Below are 21,123 nucleotides of genomic sequence, written 5' to 3' on the forward strand. Positions count from 1 at the left end.
TAGCCTGTTTTCTAGCTAGGACGTGAAGGCTGCCAGGAATACACTATCAATTTCTTGGTACCAATAAGTTTTTTCTTCTCTCACATAGTATTTTTCTCTTTCACAGCAAGTGACAGCTTTAGGGAAGGAATTTTTATATTTATATTTAGTTTATATTTATATTTAGACAAAATGCTTGTCTTCTCTGTTTTCTATTTCTCTCTCTAATAGGTTGGCTGTGAAGATGGATCTGTGAAGCTGTTTCAAATCACTCCAGACAAAATCCAGTTTGAAAGAAATTTTGATCGGCAGAAAAGTAAGGGTCATTTTTGGTGAGGCAGTGAGTGGCCTTAAGAAGTTAGGTTTCTGTGCTGCTGGGGATAGGCTGTTTTCCCATGCATCCAAGTAATATTTTATCCATATGCTGACTTATCTGAATATAGGGTATGTGCCCAAAGTTGTCCTTCACTCAGGCATTCTTTATCCTGTAGCATAGTTATGATCACCTGCTTTAGTATTACAGAAAACTAGAGATCCAAAATAGGAAAGCTAGTGTTTTGTATAAGTCACTTGGTTAATTCTCACTTATTTTCATTTTGAAGTTTTAATGTTGTACATAAAGTCTTAAAACTGGAATTTTTTTTTTTAAAGATTTTATTTATTTAACAGAGAGAGATCACAAGTAGGCAGAGAGACAGGCAGAGAGAGAGGAGGAAGCAGGCTCCCCGCTGAGCAAAGAGCCTTATGCGGGGCCCGATCCCAGGACCCCGGGATCATGACCTGAGCCGAAGGCAGAGGCTTTAACCCACTGAGCCACCCAGGTGCCCCCAAAACTGGAATTTTTAAACAGTTTTCTATGTTCCATTTAGACCAGTTGACACTGACTTCTATGGCAGGGGTTGGCAGACTTTTTCTGTAAAGATAGCAGGTAGTAAGTATTTTAGGTTTTGCCTTCCATATACTCTTGTCAACTCTCATTCCATAAAAGTAGCCGTAGATAGTAGTTAAACAAATAGGTATGGCTCTGCTTTGGCAAAACTTATTTATAAAAATGATTAGTGGGCCTCATTTGGCTGTTGGACCATAGCTTGCTGAACCTTCTAGAGAATAGTACCTGTCTTATGTATTCTGTGTCCATTAGTAATATTGATTATCTGCTAGTCTGATTCCTTCTGTTTTGTTTTATTTATTTATTTATTTATGAAGATTTTATTTTTAAGTAGTCTCCACACCTGTCATGGGGCTCAAACCTACAGCCTCAAGGTCAGGAGTCACATGCTCTACCAACTGAGCCAACCAGGTGTGGGTGTTCCCTCCTTTTTTTTTTTTTTTTTTTTTTTTTTTTTTTTTTAAGATTTACTTATTAAAGCGCATGAGCAGAGGGAAGGGCAGAAGAAAAGAGAGAATCTCAAGCAGACTTCCTGCTGATCAGGGAGCCTGACATATGGCTTGATCTCACAAACCCAAGATCATGACCTGAGCCAAAAATTAAGAGACTGACACAACCAACTAAGCCACCCAGGTGCCCCTTGGGTCTTTTTTTAACTTTAAATATTTTATTTGTTTATTTGATAGATCACAAGTAGGCAGAGAGAGAGGAAGAAGCAGGCTCCCTGCTGAGCAGAGAGCCCGATGTGGGGCTCGATCCCAGGACCCCAGGACCTCGACCTGAGCCGAAGGCAGAGGCTTTAACCCATTGAGCCACCCAGGCACCCCTCTTTTTTAATTACAAAAATGATATAATGCTTATTCACAATTTGTGTTTAGCCAAGTGTGAAAGAGAAAATAAGTATCTCTTCTGTTTCATAAGCAGTAGTAGATTTTGGAAGTATTGGATTTCTCCCAAAGATTTTGGAAGTAATCTTGTATATTTGTATGAACAACTACACGGGAGTGCTTGTGTTTGTTTTTTCACTTGGTGTAGCACAGATATCCATCCATGTCAATCATGCCAGTCTGCATGGCATTTCATTTTATTGTGTTCCATAATTTATTTAACCAAACTCCCTGTCATCAGGGCAGCAATGCATATTCCAGTATACATATTTCTGAACACTCCTGCAAGTGTTTCTCCTTGATTAATTTCCAGTGCAATTGCTGAGCCAAATATGCACCTTTAAATTTTATTAGGTTAGTGACAGATCATCCTCAAAAAGTTGTGGTTTTTTACACTCCTTTCAACCATTTCTACATTGTTAAAGTAATATTCTTCATATATTTTGTTATGGTTCCAAGGTAGAGTTGTTCCTCATCTATTATGAAACATTATAAAACGTTCTTAACAGGAGTGCAGGAGATGAGAGCTAAGATTGTAGAACTCTAGCCCTATAGATAGTGGTCAAATATATTTACTGTATATTTATGTGTATACCCCTTTCTTTTTCTTGTACAACTCCCAAGGTCGCATCCTGAGTCTCTGCTGGCATCCCTCTGGTACCCACGTTGCAGCTGGCTCCATAGACTACATTAGTGTGTTTGATGTCAAATCAGGTGACTGTTTTTTTAAGTTCGTTTGGGTTTTGGGTCTTGTTTGTCAGATTTGCATTGGTGGTTTCCAAAACTTTAAGCCTTTGTGCTTTCAGTGACCTTTAGGGCCTAACATCTCATTAACCTTGTGAGATGTTAGCCATGAATTTCTCGCCTTTCTTGGATTGCTACTGCTGGTTTTGGGGGAATCCTGGTTATTCCATGGGATATGTATGTTTTCTCTACTAAGAATTCACCCTTGAGCAATGACATTTACTACAAATGACCAGTTAGAATACCTATTTATATATACCAGATCTTGGTAAAAGTAGATGCCTCTCTATGAGGAACATAAGATCTTAGTGGCATAATTGGTGAGGCATGAAATCAGAAAGGCAGAGAACATATACTTTCTTAATTCTTGGCCTGCAGAATTGGCTTATGGAATACTTCAGTGATGAGTTCAGCTTGTTAGGTGGGCCCATCTGTATGCCAATCCAAACATGGGAAGTAAAAACAGGTCAGGTTTGTCTCATTTTTCTTTTTCCTCCATGCTTAAACAAATTTTTTATTGTTACGTGTTATACATGCATAGTCAAAGGACTCTTTTTGGGTTGTTAGAAAGAAGCAGGAGTCCCCCAATATTCCTTCACTCACTCCTCAAAGACAACCATCTATAGCTAATTTCTCTGATATTTCTGGTATATATATATATACACACACACACACTCACACATATGTATGTATATATGTTATCGGTCTTACAGATTAATCCTCAGATTTTTCCAGTTGTATAAATTAGGTTCGGATAGATCTGATTTTCTTTCTACCACTTTTATCTTGAACGATTCTCTCCCCAGAGTCTTCTGACCTCCAGTCTAGTGTACCAGTTTCTGGTCCTGCTGTACCTCTGTAGGTCTTGAACCCTGATTTCTGTCATTCCGTGGATCTCCTTTACTTCTCTCTCAGGTAGAATCCCCTGTTCATTCAGTTGCCTGGTTTATTCCTCTGTTTGGTAGATCATGAGAAGGGGTTCATGAGAAAGAATTCTAGATCAGAAATTATTTTTCCTTAGAACTTCAGTATGGAGTATTATTATAAAATCTGATGTCATTCTGGAAGATCTTTTGTATAGGTTTTTTGGGTTTTTTTTTTCCAAGGAGCTTTTAGGATCTTACTTACTTACTGTTCTGAAATGTAATAATTAGGTTTCTTGATGTGTGGATCCATTAATATCAATTGTATTAGATACTTGGTGGATTATTTTATTGTTTTAAAGATTTTGTTTATTTATTTGACAGGCAGAGATCACAAGTAGGCAGAGAGAGAGGAGGACCCAGGCCCCCCATCGAGCAGAGAGCCTGACAAGGGGCTCAATCCCAGGACCCTGGGGTCATACCTGAGCCAAAGGCAGAGGCCTTAACCCACTGAGCCACCCAGGTGCCCCATTGGTAGATTATTTTAATCAAAAAACCCAGTTTTCAGTTCTTGGAGAAATTTTTTTTTTCTTAAGATTTTATTTATTTATTTGACAGCACAAAGGGGGGGGCAGCAGTCTCCCCACTGAATAAGGAGCTTACGTGGGGCTAGATCCCAGGACCTTGGGATCATGACCTGAGCCAAAGGCAGATAACTTTATCGACTGAGCCACCCGGGTGCTTCCCCCGCCCCAACTTTTTTGAAGATTTATTTACTTTTTTTAGAGAGACAGGGAGCGATGGGAGGGCCAGAGGGAGAAAGAGTCCTAAGTTGACTCTTGAGCTGAGTACAGAGCCTAATACAGGGCTCAGTCCCAGGACCTGAGACAAAACCAAGAGTTAGATGCTTAACCAACTGCACCATCCCAGTGCCCCTCAGCTCTGGAGAAAATTCTTAAATTATTTGGTAAAGGAGTTTCTCCATTTTCTCTTTCTGAAATTTTACTATTTGGATGTTGGCTCTTTAATATTCTTGTCTTTTTTCCCCCTTCTTATTTTTCATATCTTTGACTTTTTATTCTGCTTCCTGGTAGTTTATCTTTATTTTTATCTTTTCCTTATTTATTTAGATTTTATTATTATTTTTAAATATTTTATTTATTTATTTGAGAGCGAGAGCATGAGTGAGAGAGCATGAACAAGAGAGCACCAGCAGAGGGGGCAGCAGAGGGAGAGGGAGAAGCAGACTCCCCACTGAGCAGGGAGCCCGATGTGGGGCTCAGCCCCAGGACCCCAGGATCATGACCTGAGCTGAAGGCAGCCCCTTAACTGGCTGAGCCACTCAGCCTCACGGAATGAGGGCCACTCGGGTGCCCCTAGTTGTTTTTTTCTTTTTTTTTTTAAGCAATTGCTGTACTCATTGTGGGGCTTGAACTCAAAACCTTCAGGATGGAGATCAAGAGTCACATGTTCCGCGGACTCAGCACGCTAGGCATCCACTTGTCTTTATCTGTAAATCCTGTTAACTGAGCTTTTCAGTTCTGCCATTTTCAGAGTTCTTGTTTGTTTCCTGAGGGTTCTTTTTTCTAGCATTCTTTGTTTCATTGTATACGGACTTTTCTTTCTGAGGTTATTCAGGATATTTGTCAGGTATTCTTCACTCTGGCTGTTTTCTCCCTGGTATTTATTTTTTTCTGGTAGTCTCCGTGGCCTCTGCCTTTCATATTCAGGCTTTGCTCACGTGTCTCTGAGCACCTTCCTTTCCACATGAGTAGAGCTGATTGCTCATGGGCTTCACTGAAGGATGATTTGGCTGGAGTCTTATTTTGGGGAACCTCCAAAGACATTGGCTTTTTTGATCTTTTTTCTTGGGCTGGTCATATTTCCCAAAAATGTCCTGGTGATAGTAAGCTTGGTCATCAGCATTCTGAGAAGAAAACTGGTGTTCTCAATGTTCAGTTAATAAATTTTCACTTTATTTATTTTCCATATAGTAATCCCACTCTCAGTTGTGCCTGATCTCTCTCTTCGGAGAATGAATCTCCATTCTTACTTGAGGTGAAGTTTGGGAGTTGCCTGACTTTTCAGTTAGCAGATAGTTACCTGAAAGATCTATAAGTGGTGTTTTTTTTTTTTTTAAGAGTTTGTTTATTTATTTTAGAGAGAGAGCACGAGAGGGGAGAGGGTCAGAGGGACAAGCAGACTCCCTGCTGAGCAGGGAGCCCGATGGGGACTCGATCCCAGGACTCGAGGATCATGACCTGAGCCGAAGACCGTCAATTAACCACCTGAGCCACCCAGGCGCCCCAGATCTATAAGTTTCTTAAACATAGTTTCAACCAATTTCTCTTTTTAGTTCTATTTTCACTTCTTTTTCCAGTTTTGGGGGTCACCACAGTTCCTGAGTCTTTTGAGGATTTCATGGTATAGATCAAGTGGCTTCTTGGTCTTACCACTCTGACTTGAGACTTAGTTTCAGGGCTCTGGTATGTCAGTTACTACTGTTTCCTTTTTCATTCCCAACATTTTGTCAAATGTTGTCTTCTCTCCCCTTTTTTCTGGGGTTTTAGAAAAGAGCCAAGTGTAATACACATTGCTTTTAGGCAGTTTTAAGTGAAGTCCCAAATGTCTCCTTTCAGTTGCACCTCTTCCCCCTGCCAGTCTCAGTCTCTAACCACCCCTCTCCCTTCTCCCCCACAGTCTTTAGGTAACCATTTTTGTGTTCCCAGACTGAGTTCACCATAACTACTATTTAGTAGTTGTTTAAATAGCACTGGTCTGTGCTCAGGCAGCTAACTTAATAGATGCCTACCATAGGTGGATTTTGCAGACAAAAGAAGTGCTATTCAAATTTGGGCTTTTCTTATTTTTCAGGGAGCGCTGTTCATAAGATGCTGGTGGATAGGCAGTATATGGGTGTGTCTAAGCGGAAGTGTATCATATGGGGCGTGGCCTTCTTGTCTGATGGAACTGTCATAAGTGTGGACTCTGCTGGGAAGGTGCAGTTCTGGGACTCAGCTACTGGGACGCTTGTGAAGAACCATCTCATTGCAAATGCTGATGTGCAGTCCATTGCGGTATCTGATGTGAGTATGGTCCCTGTTTGGAGCCGTTCCTCTACAGCCTGGGGGATGAACAGAGAGGGCCACATCAGTGATGTGGCATGATGTTCCCTAATCCTCAGTGTTTTATGGAGGAAGATGAGTTCAGAAAAATGCATCTGAAACCCACATAATTTCTTTGAACCCTCTTATTCTCCTAACAACTAGTTAGAGGATATCCTCTAGAATATTAGTTAGCAGAGAAGTTTTCTTCAGATACTCCCCCACCCCCAGTAAATCCAGTCTGATTTAGATAGGCCATAAGTACCCTAGAAGAATTTTGAGAAGTGCTATTTTTCACTCTTTATGTAACTCTTCTGCTTCCTATCTTAGGAAATTAGGAAATAATTTTATAGTAATTTTGAAAAAAATAAATTTCTCCTTTTTTAATATGACTTTAGCAGACTTGTGTTGAAAAAGTGTGCCTCTTCCATTTTGGTAACATGAATTCTTAGAAACCTTGGGGTATTTCAGCACTGGGGCACGGAAAGTGACTGAGATTTGCCGACTAGATCCTTTATTCTTAGTCATCTTAGTTTGAGACTTGTTTGCTCTCTTAAGTGTGGACATGCAATCTAGTGTAGAGATCAATCATGCTTGCTCTTCTTGCTTATAAGTTGTTTCTGTCCCACTTAACAGGTTTTCCATGAGAACAGTTTGATGGGTATTAAAGTCTTGTGAAACATTTAGATGTCCCATGTAACTATAATGAAGAATAAGTTGAAATAAGTAGGAGAAATTTTCCATTTTTTTTAAAGATGTTATTTATTTATTAGCACGGACTGGGGAGGGACAGAGGGGGAGGGAGAGAGGAAGAAGCAGACTCCCCACTGAGTGCAAGGCCCGATACAAGACCAGTTCCAGGACCCCAAGGTCATGACCTGAGCCAAAGTCAGTAGCTTAACCAACTTAGCCACATAGACACCCCAAGAAATTTTCCTTTTAATATAGAGTTTTTAAAAAGAGAGGCGGGTGCCTGAGTGGCTTAGTTGGTTAAGTGTCTGCCTTTGTTCAGGTCATGATCTCAGGGTTCTGGGATCAAGCCCTGCATTGGGCTCCCCGCTCAACTGGGAGCCTGCTTCTCTCTCCCTCTGCCTGCCACGCCCCCTGCTTGTTCTCTCTCTCTCTCTCTCAAATAAATAAAATCTTTAAAAAAAAAAAAAAGGAAGAGGCAGATTTTGTAGTGTTTGCAGCATTTGTAGATACTTACATGTTTAATAGTTTCTGTATATTGTAGTTTTGGTAGTATATGTATTTACAGTATCTGAAAAGATTAAAAATGCTAATGGTAATTTTTAGAGAGGAAAGTTGTAGGGAGCAGGCAGAGGGCAGGCTTAATTTGTGCTCTGTGCTATTTTATACTGTCTGGTCTTTCTTTACCATGTGCTTGTAATTACGATATTGTATTGCATCTTAGATACAAATGATTGTAGGACATGCCATAGTTTTGTTATCATGGGAAAGAAGAAACCATACCAATTAAACTATGACAGTGCTTTTTTTAAATGTATAAGTTATATTTTATCAGTATGTAATACAAACTATTATAGTATAAATTGGAAGTACGTTTTTTATTTTATTTTATTTTATTTTTTAAAGATTTTATTTATTGGGATGCCTGGGTAGCTCAGTCATTTAAGCATCTGCCTTGCGCTCAGGTCATGATCCCAGGGTCCTGGGATTGAGCCCTGCATTGGGTTCCCTGCTCAAAGGGGAGCCTGCTTCTCCCTCTACCTCTGCTTCCCATTTGTGCTCTGTCTCTGACAAATAAGTAAATAAGATCTTAAAAAAACAAAAGATTTATTTATTTGAGACAGAGTGAGAGCATGAGAGAGAGACAGAGAGCATGAGCTGGGGGAGGGGCAGAGGAAGAGGGAGAAGCAGACTCCTCACTGAACAGGGAGCCCAGCTTGAGGCTCAGTCCCAGGACCCTGGGATCATGACATGAACCGAAGGCAGACTTAACCGACTGAGCCACTCAGGCGCCTCTACAATGTTTTTTTGTTTTTGTTTTTGTTTTTTAAGATTTTATTTATTTGACAGAGAGGGAACACAGGCAGAGGGAGTGGGAGAAGGAGAAGCAGGCTTTCCCACCAAGCAGGGATCCTGATGCAGGGCTCAATCCCAGGACCCTGGGATCATGACCAGAGCTGAAGGCAAACGCTTAACAACTTAGCCACCCAGGTGCCCCTACAATGTTTTTGTTTTTGTTTGTTTTTCATTTTTTAATTTATTTGAGAGAGAGAACACGAGAGGGGAGAAGGTAAGAGGTAGAAGTGGGGAGAGCCGGGTGCCCGATGGGGGACTTGATGCTGGAACCCTGGGATCATGACCTGATCCAAAGGCAGTGGTCTGACTGACTGAGCCACCCAAGTGCCCCTATAATTTTTTTTTTAAAGTATAGTATTTATATTTTATTTATTGAAGAGGTCCTTGAGACTTAAGCATAAATTTGTTATATCACCTCTGTGCATATATAAAAAGGAAGTTATAAGTGACATAAAGTGAGTAAGGTATTCCTAAAACTTTTTCACATGCACAAGTGGACTCTGATTCACTTTTTTTTTTTAAAGATTTTATTTTTGTTTATTTGACAAATAGAGATCACAAGTAGGCAAAGAGGCAGGCAGAGAGAGAGGAGGAACCAGGTCCCCTGCTGAGCAGAGAGCCTGATGCAGGGCTCGATCCCAGGACCCTGGGATCATGACCTTAGCCGAAGACAGGCTTTAACCCACTGAGCCACCCAGGTGCCCCTGATTCACTTTTTAACTTGGTCATCAGGGTCCGTGTTTCCCACACATGCCTCCCAGCCAGCCATGCTGCTCCACTATAGTCCCAAGATTTTTTTTGACAACCATTCTGCAAGTTGTGTTTTTATTTTGTTTTGAATAAAACAAATTTGTTTATTTGTTTTATAAAATTTGTTTTTATTTTAGTTTTCTAAATGTGTGCCACACCCAGCAGGGGCTGAGGTGACGACCCTGAAATCAAGAGTTGCATGCTATACTGACTGAGCCAGCCAGGTGCCCCCCATTCTGCAAATGTTGATGTTTGATCTTTATCTGAACATGTCCCTCATACGCAGGTTGACAGCTATAAGATATCCTCATTTCAGAGATGTTTAAATGTGGGCAGATATGTTCCCGAGAATCAGGGAACTATGTGATGTTTGTTTGTTTGTTTAAGGGAAAAAAATGGAATTGTACAAATTCCAGCCTTCAAAATGCTTATCACACTCTCCAGACTAAGGCAGACTTGGGTTTGAATCCCAGCTGTAGCACTTAAAAAGCTACTCGTCTTCTTTGGGTAGGCTCTTTATTTCTAAGCCTCATTTTCTTTTGTGAAAACGGGACCAGTAATACATTCTTCTGGAGCTTGAGGAGGATTAAATAGGCAGTGCATGTAAAAGTGCTAGGTGCAGTATCTGGCACAGTGAGTGTGTTATTGGCATTATTTTCACATCTCTTTTGTTTCTCCACTATACTCTCTTGCCAGAACAGCTGATTATTTTTAGATATCTTTTTAATGGATTTTAATTGACTGAAGAGTGAATGGTGGCAAGTACCCAGTCCTTTGATCTTCTTAGATGTCTGTCATCCTTATCAAGTAGGCGAGTACTGATTCCTGCAGGGAGTTGTAGTGAACATTTGCTTTCATTAGAGGTCAGTCTTCAGATTGTTTTTCTGTGTGAAACAGTTGCTCTGTAATTGAATTAGGACACTTTCCCCTCTCCCTTTCCAGGTCAGCTTTCCCCTTGCTTTGTTCCCTCTGCACCCTAAGAGAGCCGTTTTCTTTCATTTCCTTTTCAGTTCTTTTATGATTCCACCTCAGGAAAAGATGATGTGGAGTGAGTGAGTGTTGTCTTCTTTTTTTTAAGATTTTATTTATTTATTTGACAGACAGAGACACAGTGAACGAGGGAACACAAGCAGGGGGAGTGGGAGAGGGAGAAGCAGGCTTCCTGCCGAGCAGAGAGCCTGATGCAGGGCTCGATCCCAGGATCCTGGGATTACGACCTGAGCCGAAGGTAGATGCTTAACGACTGAGCCACCCAGGTGTCCCTTAGTGTTGCCTTCTTAGTCCCCCTCTGTTGGTGGGATTTTGTGCAAACTGTCCTCCCCTTTTGTGGTAAATGAACTGTTTATTTTTTTATTCATTTTCAAAGATTTTATTTATTTATTTATTTGCCAGAGAGAGCGAGCAAGGGTACAATCAGGGAAAGCGTCAGGAAGAGGGAGAAGCAGGCTCCCCGATGAGCAAGGAGCCCAGTGTGGTACTCCATTGCAGGACCCTGGGATCATGACATGAGCTGAAGGCAGACACTTAACTAACTCAGCCACCCAGGCATCCCACCCAGGCATCCCACAAATGAGCTGTTTAGTTGGAGATGGGGTACAGTCTGTGAATTCATAAGCTGCTCAACATCTCCACTTTTCCTTGGGATAATGATTTTCAAATAGTATTCCTTTTTTTTTTTTTAGATTTTATTTATTTGACAGAGATTGCAGGTAGGTAGAGAAGCAGGCAGAGAGAGAGAGAGGAGGAAGCAGGCTCCCTGCTGAGCAGTGGCACTGAGCCTGATGTAGGGCTCGATCCCAGGACCCTGGGATCATGACCTGAGCTGAAGGCAGAGGCTTTAACCCACTGAGCCACCCAGGCGCACTTTAAATAGTATTCTTAGAGATGAGGGAGAGACTGGTCTGGTATAACTAATATTGTATCCTTTCTTCTCAACATCATATGCCTGCAAGTTACCTCAAAGAGAACTGGTACAGGTTGAGGTGGTGTGGTATACCCAGAGCAAATGCTTTTGAAGTTTCAGTTTCCTTACCTGTGTAAAGAGCTATTAAATGATGATTGGGGGGGGGGGGACAAGATAAGGTCATGACTCATACAAACATGAAATGGAAATGTCAGAGATTTTCTGTAACTCATTAACTAATGAGGAAACCACTAAGATGTTATAGGTAGTTCAAAGGACAGTTTAACAAACGCAGTTCTATAAGGTCATCAGGAATGCTGAAATGAATTGACTTAACAAATTCTTGCTGAACTCATGTCCATAGGGCATTAGTGGCTGCATTCCACCAGCCAAAATTCTTTCGCATCACTCTCATTACTGCAGTTTACAGAGTTGTAAAATAGCTCTGACATAGTCACAGGGCTCACAGGACAAGAATACCAGTATTTTCTATGCCATTTCAAAGTCATTCAGTTTCTCCTGATAGGGCAAACGATACTTAACCTTGCAGATTACTCATATATAATTCTTAGCCCAGTTAGTATGTAGTTGGTGGCATTTACATGTTCATGCATGTTTGGACATCTCATGTCTCTTAACTGGCTGATCTAATCTTAATACTCTTTGACTGTTTATCTGCTCCTGATCCAGGTTCCTGGCTTTTCTCACTTCCTTATCCAACATCCATCTTGTTTTTTTTTTCCCCCTTGCTCAAAGTTATATGAGCCCCCAGAGTGAAAATGAGGATGGTTTTGAGACTACAAAGGAATATTTTTTTAAATTGTAGACATAGGAAGGGGTGCCTAGGTGGCTCAGTGGGTTAAAGCTTCATGGTCTCAGGGTCCTGGGATCGAGCCCTGCATTGGGCTCTCTTCTCAGCAGGAAGCCTGCTCTCTCCTCTCTCCTCCTCCTCCGCCTGCCTCTCTGCCTACTTGGGACTTCTCTCTTTCTCTGTCAAATAAATAAATAAATTTTAAAAATTGCAGACATGCCAAGACCATTTACTTGTATATAAAAGATTTATTTATTTATTTGAAAGAGAACGTGAACCGGGGTGTGCAGAGGGAGAGAATCCTCAAGCAGGCTGCCCGCTGAGCGCAGAGCCCACTGTGTGGCTCAGTCCTGGGGTCCTGAGATCGTGACCTGAGCTGAAGTCAAGAGTAGGACACTCAACTGACTGAGCCACCCAGGTGTCCTAGATACATCGAGACCTTTTAAAACTAAGAGAAGTCACAGTGCTCAACATACTTGTAAGAGAGCCTTAAACTGAGGACCAAGGAACTTGGGTCTTTGTGTGATACTGACCAGGCCACTTCCCTTCTCAGCCTGCTTTCTCTTCATCCTAAAGAAAAGGGATTTCAGGGTTTGAAAATTTGAAAATTTCAGCATTTGAATTTCAGTTCTGCATTTTTTTCCTCCCACATTCCCAGTAGTTTACTGGGGGTTTTGTTTGTTGTTGTTGGAGCCCAAGAGGCTTGAACTCATAACCCTGAGATCAAGACCTGAGATCAAGATTAGGAGTTGGGGGCTTAACTGACTGAGCCACATAGGCGCCCTGACTTTACTTTAAAAAAATAAAAAAAACAGGGGTGCCTGGGTGGCTCAGTGGGTTAAAGCCTCTGCCTTCAGCTCAGGTCATGATCTCAGGGTCCTGGGATCGAGTCCCGCATCGGGCTCTCTGCTCAGCAGGGAGCCTGCTTACCTCTCTCTCTCTGCCTGCCTCTCCATCTACTTGTGATTTCTCTCTGTCAAATAAATAAGTCAAATCTAAAAAACAAACAAAAAAACAAAACAGGGGTGCCTGGGTGGCTCAGTGGGTTAAAGCCTCTGCCTTCAGCTCAGGTCATGATCTCATGGTCCTGGGAGTGAGCCCCGCATTGGACTCTCTGCTCTGCAGGGAGCCTGCTTCCTCCTCTCTCTGCCTGCCTCTCTGCCTACTTGTGATCTCTGTCAAATAAATAAATAAATAAAATCTTTTTTAAATAAATAAATAAGCAAGCCCCAAAAAACCAAACTTTTTCTATTGTGGTAAAATGTACGTAACATAAAATTTCCCATTTTACCTTTTTTTGTTTAAGGAATTATTTTATTTTTGAGAGAGGGAGAGTATGCGTGCACGCATGTGTGTGTGTGGAGGGGCAGACGAATAGGGAGAAGGAAGAAGCAGACTCAGAGCTGAGCATAGAGCCCTCATGATCCTGAGATCATGTCCTAAGCCAGAATCAAGAGTTGGTTGCTTAATCAGCTGAGCCACTCAGGCACCCCCATTTTAACCTTTTTAAAGTACATTTTGGTGACATTAAGTACATTCACAGTGTTGTGCAATCATCACCACTTTCTCATCACACGGAAACTCTGCTGGTTAAACGATTAACACCTTATTTCTCTCAGTCCCTTGTAACCTTTATTTACTCTCTGTCCCTATGAATTTGCTCTTCTAGGTACTCCATATAAGTGGAATCATGTAATAATGGTCCTTTTGTGTCTGGGTTATTTTACTTAGCATAATATTTTCAAATTTTATTCACATTATACAATTACCAGAATTTCATCCCTTTTTAAGGCTGAATAATATTTCATTATTTATATATATATACTGCATTGTACTTATTCATTTATATATTGATGTACATTTGGATTTCCATCTTTTGGCTTTTGTGACTAATGCTGCTGTGAACACTGGTGTACTCATTTCTGAGTCCCTGTTTTCCAAATCTTTTGAGGATAATTCCTGTTACTATTAATTTAAATTTATTCCTAGGCGATCTTTTTTGTTGCTCTTCTGATGGGGTCTAATTTGTGTATTTGAAAGCACTATAAGAGTTTGAGGTACATATTGTTGATTTTGTCAGTAGGGGGCACATTATTACCTATGTGAGCTTTCTCCTCCCATGGAATTGTCAGCTTTGGAGGAAAAAGACCCTATAACTTACTTTTCAGTTCTGGGCATAAGTTTTTCCTTAGGCTGTGCAGACAGAAAACCTCAGGGAATATTTTTCATACTGGGCCCTGTTTTGCTTAAATGTACCTCCCTAATGATTTAATTTCTCAGCAAGAAGACAGTTTCGTGGTGGGCACAGCCGAGGGGACAGTATTCCATTTTCAGCTGGTCTCTGTGACTTCCAACAGCAGTGAGAAGCAGTGGGTGCGGACAAAGCCATTCCAGCATCATACACATGACGTTCGAGCCGTGGCCCACAGCCCGACAGCATTGATATCTGGAGGTAGGTGGCACTCTGCTAGGCTGCTGCTTTACCTGTCCATGCAGGACTTTTTCTAATTCCGATACCTTCTCTCCCCACCCCTGCCCCTCCTGCCCTAGGCACTGACACCCATTTAGTCATTCGTCCTCTCATGGAAAAAGTGGAGGTTAAGAATTATGATGCTGCTCTCCGAAAAATCACTTTTCCCCATGTAAGTATCACCCCGTAGCCCCCACTGTCCCTCTGTCCTGTAAGACAGTGTATAGCTCACACTTCCTGGGCAAATCTATAGGACTTGTGTTGTTGCCTACTTTCTTCATTCTTCCTTCTGTTTTTGAGGTAAGGCTCTCACAAAGACCTGTACAGGCACCAAGAGATTTACAGTAGCACTCCTGTCTCTTGTTCTGGAGAAATCATTCACTTTTCCAGATAATTGTGGCTTATGGGGAGTTCATTTGTTTTTAAGACTGGATTATATTATTTTGGGTGGGGCTAGGAAAATCCAGGCTTCCAGTGTTCCTTCCTAGGTAAAAGGACATCTTCCCAAGCTAGAAACTTCTCACTGCTACCTGCTTCTACATTCCATTCAACCAGTAAACCTTACTGAGTGTCTCCTCATTGTCTTGTGAATTTAGTCATTTCTCTTTGTCTCCACTGCCATTATCCTAGTTTGAATCAGTGTCTTCTCATCTGGATTCACTTATTAAATAATCTCCTTTTGGGGCACTTGGGTGGCTCAGTCAGTTAAGCATCTGCCTTCAGCTCAGGTAGTGATCCCAGGGTCCTGGGATCGAGCCCCACTTCGGCCTCCCTGCTCAGCAGAGAGCCTGCTTCTCCTTTTCCCTCTGCTTGCTGCGCGGCTACTTGTACTCTCTGTTTCTGTGCCAAATAAATAAAAACCTTTAAAAAAAATAATCTCCTTTTATTTACATTTGTGTCATTCCAGCCTAGTCTCCATTGATCCACTTAAAAAACAGCTTTGCTCATCATTCCATGCTTAAAAGCCTTTGCTAGTCCCTTTTGCCTTCATGATTAAGACCTAATTCATCAGCATGGCCTATGAAACCTGTCTTGGTCTGGCCCTGGTCCTTCAGCATCTTCTGTTACTAAATCCTGTCAAACCCTTGCTGCATCTCATCTCTACCCCCTCCCAGTTCAGTGTGTGGAAAGACTGTTTGTATTCCCTCTAATGCTTTCTTATTAACTTGTAACAGTTGTACATGCTTTCACTCTGCTTGGAACATCCTGCCTTACCTTTTTTGCCTGACTAGTTTTTACTAATGTGCCTAATCAAGGCTCCTGTCTTTACCCCCACGATGTTAGATTAGATATCTTTTTTACTTTTTTCCATTACATACTGTGCTTAGCCCTGTTAAAATTCTTAACACATGTAGTGCAGTTGCCTGTTGAATTCTTTGTCAGTCCTTTTAGACTACCAAGTTTGAGGACAGTAGCTATCTTTTTATTTATCATTATGTCCTTAGATCCTAGGACAGTGCTGGCATATGGTAGTACTTAGGACATTTTAATAAAGTACATGGATTTCAACAGTAAAAACTGTGCTGGGATGTTTGTACTATATTGCACTGAGGCGATAGGATACCTTGGCTTATTTATCACTTTTCAATTTTTTTATTACAGCGACGTCTCATTTCCTGTTCAAAGAAGAGGCAGCTTCTCCTTTTCCAGTTCACTCATCACTTGGAACTTTGGCGACTGGGATCTACAGTTGCAACAGGTACAATGGGGGAGAAAGTCTTTTCCAATAAGAAAACTGGAGAGAGAAACAAAAAATTAGAATTGTAGGTGAAAATCTGATTGTAGAAAAATGGAAGTAGATTTTTCTGTGTCTTCAGAGCAGAGTTTTTCAGTGTTAGAATCATTAGCAGGATCATATGTTAAAAGTTGATTCTGTTAAGGTGCAGTGCGAGGTGTAGTGGAGGTAAGAGTTGTAGAATCAGTTTATCCTGCCTTGCCTGGGATCAAAACAGGCTGTTGAAAGTGAGAAGATTTCATGTTGGGTAGTGACAGCCCTGCATAGAAGAGGTCACATGGATCTTACTGGGGTGATGGCCTAGTGGCCTTTTGTACAGCCTGTTCAGGAAATGTTTGGGCTCTGTTGTTTTATAGTAGACGAGAGGTTTTTGCTTTGGGCTTCAACATGAGCAAATGAAGTTGAAATCGAGGTCCCACAAACTTGTACCTTCCAGCATGCCTGGCTACAGGTTGTAGCTTCGAAGAATTAGTGTACACTGTGGGCCATAGCCAAGGCACCCAAATAGGAGCTCAAAAAGTGCTCAGTGCTTTCTGCGTCATATGAACCCAGGAAACTATGGGTTTACTAAGTCAGGCATTTTTTCTGATTTCCCAGGGGTAAAGATTCCATTCTACTCAGGAATGACTTTTTAGTAAAAAGAAAACTGTACAAATAATCTTTCTTTGAGAAGGAAAACTTCAGGGAAATTTCTTGTTCCAGGAAAGAATGGGGATACCCTTCCACTTTCTAGAAATGCAGATCATTTGCTGCACCTCAAGACAAAGGTAAGGAAGTGTAACTGTGTATTCAGGCTCTGAAGTCCAGAACATTTCTCTTATTCTGCATTTTGAGGGTTACTTGGTTGATATTATAAACTGTAAAATCTTAAATGATTTGAATGAAGTACTGTGTGAACAGGACTGGGTTTCCGAAGTTAGGCATTCAGAATTTATTGGATGAGTGAATACAGGAAGTTGTGTTATTTCTTTTGGCATTAATATGTAAATATTTGTATAGTTTGTAAAATTAAAATGGTACAGGCAGCTCAGTCCGTTGATTTCGGCTTGGGTCATGATGTTAGGGTTGTGAGATCAGGGCTCCATGTCAAGTTTTGTGGTGAAAGTGAAGCCTGCTTAAGATTCTTTCTCTGTATGGACATTGGGGAGGGTATGTGCTATGGTGAGTGCTGTAAAGTGTGTAAACCTGGTGATTCACAGACCTGTACCCCTGGGGATAAAAATATATGTTTATAAAAAATAAAAAATTAATTAAAAGAAAAAGATTCTCTCACTTCCCTCCTGCTCTGCACCTCCTGCATGCACTCTCTAGAAAAAAAATTTTAAATAATTTCAAAAATGGTATAAAACTATGCAGTGAAAAAGGAGCCACCTCCTTGTGCCAAATCCCAGTCCCACTCTTCATAGATAATCACTGCCAATAGTTTCTTGTATACCCTTCCAGAAAAAATTTTCCACCCGTGTATATATGGTTATATCCTTTATTTCTACAGTGATGAAAATTAATATGCACACTGCTCTATAACTTCCTTTTAATTGTCTTTTTTTTTTTTTTAAGACGTTATTTATTTATTTGAGTGAGAGCAGGAGCAGAGGAAGGTGCAGAGGGGGAGGGAGAAACAGAGCAGAGACTGATGTGGGACTCCATCCCAGGACCCTGGGAACACAACCTAAGCCAAAGGGAGATGCTTAACTGACTATGCCACTCCGGTGCCCCATTTTATTTATTTTTCCAGGTTTTACCCTTTTTAGTAATTTCTGCACCCACTCTGAGGCTTGACCTCACAACCTTGAGGTCAGGAGTCATGTGCTCTTCTGCCTGAGCCAACCAGACGCTCCTAAATGTCTTTATTTTAATTACACAAATATTTGTGAATACAGTCTTACTGGAAAGAATTCAAACAATATTTATAGTTTATGTTCCTGACCTCCTCTTTAATTTTAGTCTGCTCTCCTAGAATAATTATTGTTAATCGATCCACTATATCTCCTTCCAGATCTTTTTCTGCGTGACAGAGAGTGTGTGTGTGTGTCTGTACGTAGGTACATATATTTAGATATTTTGTGAGTTTTTTAAATTACATAAATGTTACATTAAACTGTTCCTTGGTTTTGCAGATTTTTTTTTTGTTTACTGTTTCTTAGAGATAGGTAAGGCAGGTGTCATAGACAAAACAAACAAACAAAACCCAGAAAATGAGTTTTCCAAGTCACGTGCCCTGCAAAACTTTACCACATTAAGTGCTTTTCTTCTCAGGTTTCTAAAGTTAGGCTTTAGAATGAAGCTATCTTTAAAATACATGAAGGGGGGCGCCTGGGTGGCTCAGTGGGTTAAGCCTCTGCCTTTGGCTCGGGTCATGATCTCAGGGTCCTGGGGTCAAGTCCCACATCGGGCTCTCTGCTCAGCGGGGAGCCTGCTTCCTCCTCTCTCTCTCTGCCTGCCTCTCTGCCTACTTATGATCTCTCTCTGTCAAATAAATAAATAAAATCTTAAAAAAAAAAAAATACACGAAGGGCTGAGATAGTTCATAGTATTCATAGACCTTTGTTCTTGGTTTTGGAAATCAAGCCACACCATTTAGGTGCTGTACTTCTGAAATAATTGTAGTGATAGCATATGAGTGTCGGGATTATGTGTAGCTATTTGTGATTATGTCCACAGTGGCAGTAGCTTGAGGATTCATGTTATAGTGAACCTTATCATGTGAAGTTTTCCTGGTTATTCATCCTGATACCTAACATTCCCAGGGTCCTGAGAACATTATTTGCAGCTGTATCTCTCCTTGTGGAAGTTGGATAGCCTATTCTACAACTTCTCGGTTTTTTCTTTATCGGTTGAATTATGAACATGACAACATAAGTCTCCAAAGGGTAAGTGATAACCCAGTGTCTGGTTGAACATTAAGAAATTTCACAAGTATGTGATTTTTGTGTGAAGTGGAAGATACTGGGTATGACTCTTTGCTCAGTGAAAAACTACTTGGAGGCAGCTGTTATAAAACAGTCTTTTATTTCCATTTTGAATTAATTATATTTTTGGAGGTATAGGGAAGTGCCAGAAAGTGGCAGTAAAGAGATGAAGTGGGGGGCAGGGATAGATACGTTACAGTAGCACATCATTGTTCTAGGCCCTTGGTCAGTTGACTTCCTTAGATACAGGAAGCATTACTGCCTCATAAGCCTGGCTATGGTTATTTTTGATGGGTTCTAGGTGTCACTTTTCTCACTGGTTTTTTATTACCTGTTTACCCCAAGGTTTCCAAAATGCCAGCGTTCCTTCGCTCTGCCCTTCAGATTTTGTTTTCTGAAGATTCAACAAAACTCTTTGTGGCATCAAATCAAGGGTCTCTACATGTCATTCGGCTCTTGGAAGGAAGCTTCAAGCACCTGCATACTTTCCAGCCTCAGTCAGGTGGGAACTTGGTAACTGGCCAATGGAGAGAGTTGTCAGACTCTGATGTATCTTTTTTTTTTCCTTTTAAACCTCATTCATTGTTGGATTTCCCTAATGCTCTTCTCCACCCTGCAAATACTCACATGTTTGTAATTTAAAGTAGGAGGAGATATCTGGCAAGTAAAAACGCTTGATGAGATCTGAAATGTTCTTTACACCTACTCTTTTCTCACTGGGTTTTTGATTCCTTATTTGGGGCCAGAAGTTTCATCACCCTTCTCAGAGTTTTGTTAGCAGGGCAAGGAGAAAGTTAAAATCATCTGTAATCCTGGCACCCAGAAATAATTACCATTAATATTTTTGTGTACTTCTGATACATGTTTGTAAATAGGTATTTCTATTTTTTTTTTTTTTTAAAGATTTTATTTATTTATTTACTTGACAGACAGAGATCACAAGTAGGCAGAGAGGCAGAGAGAGAGAGAGAGGAGGAAGCAGGCTCCCTACAGAGCAGAGAGCCCGATGCGGGGCTCGATCCCAGGGTCCTGAGATCATGACCTGAGCCGAAGGCAGAGGCTTTAACCCACTGAGCCACCTAGGCGCCCCTGTAAATAGGTATTTCTTTGAACATGTTAATTTTCCTGTTGGTTGTTTTTATTTTTTTTTAAGATTTTATTATTTGCACAAGCAGGAGGAGTGGCAGGCAGAGGATGAGGGAGAAGCAGGTTTCATGCTGAACAAGCAGCCCAATGCAGGGCTCTATCCCAGGACCCTGGGACCATGACCTGAGCCTAAAGGAGATGCTTAACCCACTGAGCCACCCAGGCGCCCCTTATTATTATTATTATTATCATTATCATTATTATTTTAAGATTGTATTTATTTATTTGACAGAGATCACAAGTAGGCAGGCAGAGAGAGAGGAGGAAGCAGGCTCCCTGGTGGTGGTTTTTTTGTTTTTGTTTTTTAGATTTATTTATTTATTTACAAGAGACAACCAGAGTACAAGGAGGGAGAGGGACAGACTGACTCTGGGCTGAATACGGAGCCAGATACAGCTGGCTCTGAGATCTTGACCCGAGCAGAAAGATGCTTATTCTGCTTGAGCCACCCAGGCATTCTGCTTGAGCCACCCAGGCACGCCCACCCCCTCACACCCGCCCAACCACACCACAGCCCTGGTTGTTTTTATGAAAGTTGAACTTATACACGCAGTTGCATTACTTACAAAGTTCATGATTGAATTTCTCAACATTATTTGAGAGCATGAGTATGCATGAGTAAGTAACTGTGTATAGCTGTTGCTGAGTTCATGATTGAGAACTTGGTACCCAGTACTTCCCATGGGCCTTTTTGCTCTTCCCTTGGCCTGGATTGTAGCACCTTCACTGTCATTTAGACTCCATCAGCCTAGAAATTCAGCTCTTTCAACTTAAACTCTCAGGGTTCTGAGCTGCTCCAGAAGCATATATGAAAAGAAACCCACAGGTAAAGAGTTAGATAAAATAAGTGACAGTGTGTATTGATTATCTGTATATGATTTTATTAA

General features: G+C 41.1%; 1 protein-coding gene across 3 annotated transcripts in view; it reads left to right on the plus strand.

The window, feature by feature from the left end:
* Nucleotides 1-21,123, plus strand: part of UTP4 (UTP4 small subunit processome component) — a 36,218-nt gene that overhangs the window by 5,722 nt on the left and 9,373 nt on the right. For all 3 annotated transcript variants that reach the window (XM_004744530.3, XM_045076225.1, XM_004744531.3), the window contains 9 exons: nucleotides 211-295; nucleotides 2,380-2,469; nucleotides 6,237-6,448; nucleotides 14,257-14,428; nucleotides 14,527-14,618; nucleotides 16,049-16,145; nucleotides 16,884-16,948; nucleotides 18,929-19,051; nucleotides 19,436-19,592. In XM_004744530.3, coding sequence (XP_004744587.2) covers nucleotides 211-295; nucleotides 2,380-2,469; nucleotides 6,237-6,448; nucleotides 14,257-14,428; nucleotides 14,527-14,618; nucleotides 16,049-16,145; nucleotides 16,884-16,948; nucleotides 18,929-19,051; nucleotides 19,436-19,592 — 1,093 coding nt within the window. The remainder of the gene's footprint in view (nucleotides 1-210; nucleotides 296-2,379; nucleotides 2,470-6,236; nucleotides 6,449-14,256; nucleotides 14,429-14,526; nucleotides 14,619-16,048; nucleotides 16,146-16,883; nucleotides 16,949-18,928; nucleotides 19,052-19,435; nucleotides 19,593-21,123) is intronic.

Source organism: Mustela putorius, unplaced genomic scaffold (genome assembly GCF_011764305.1).
Source record: "Mustela putorius furo isolate JIRA1106 unplaced genomic scaffold, ASM1176430v1.1 tig00000174_pilon_pilon_pilon, whole genome shotgun sequence".
NCBI classification, from domain to species: domain Eukaryota; kingdom Metazoa; phylum Chordata; class Mammalia; order Carnivora; family Mustelidae; genus Mustela; species Mustela putorius.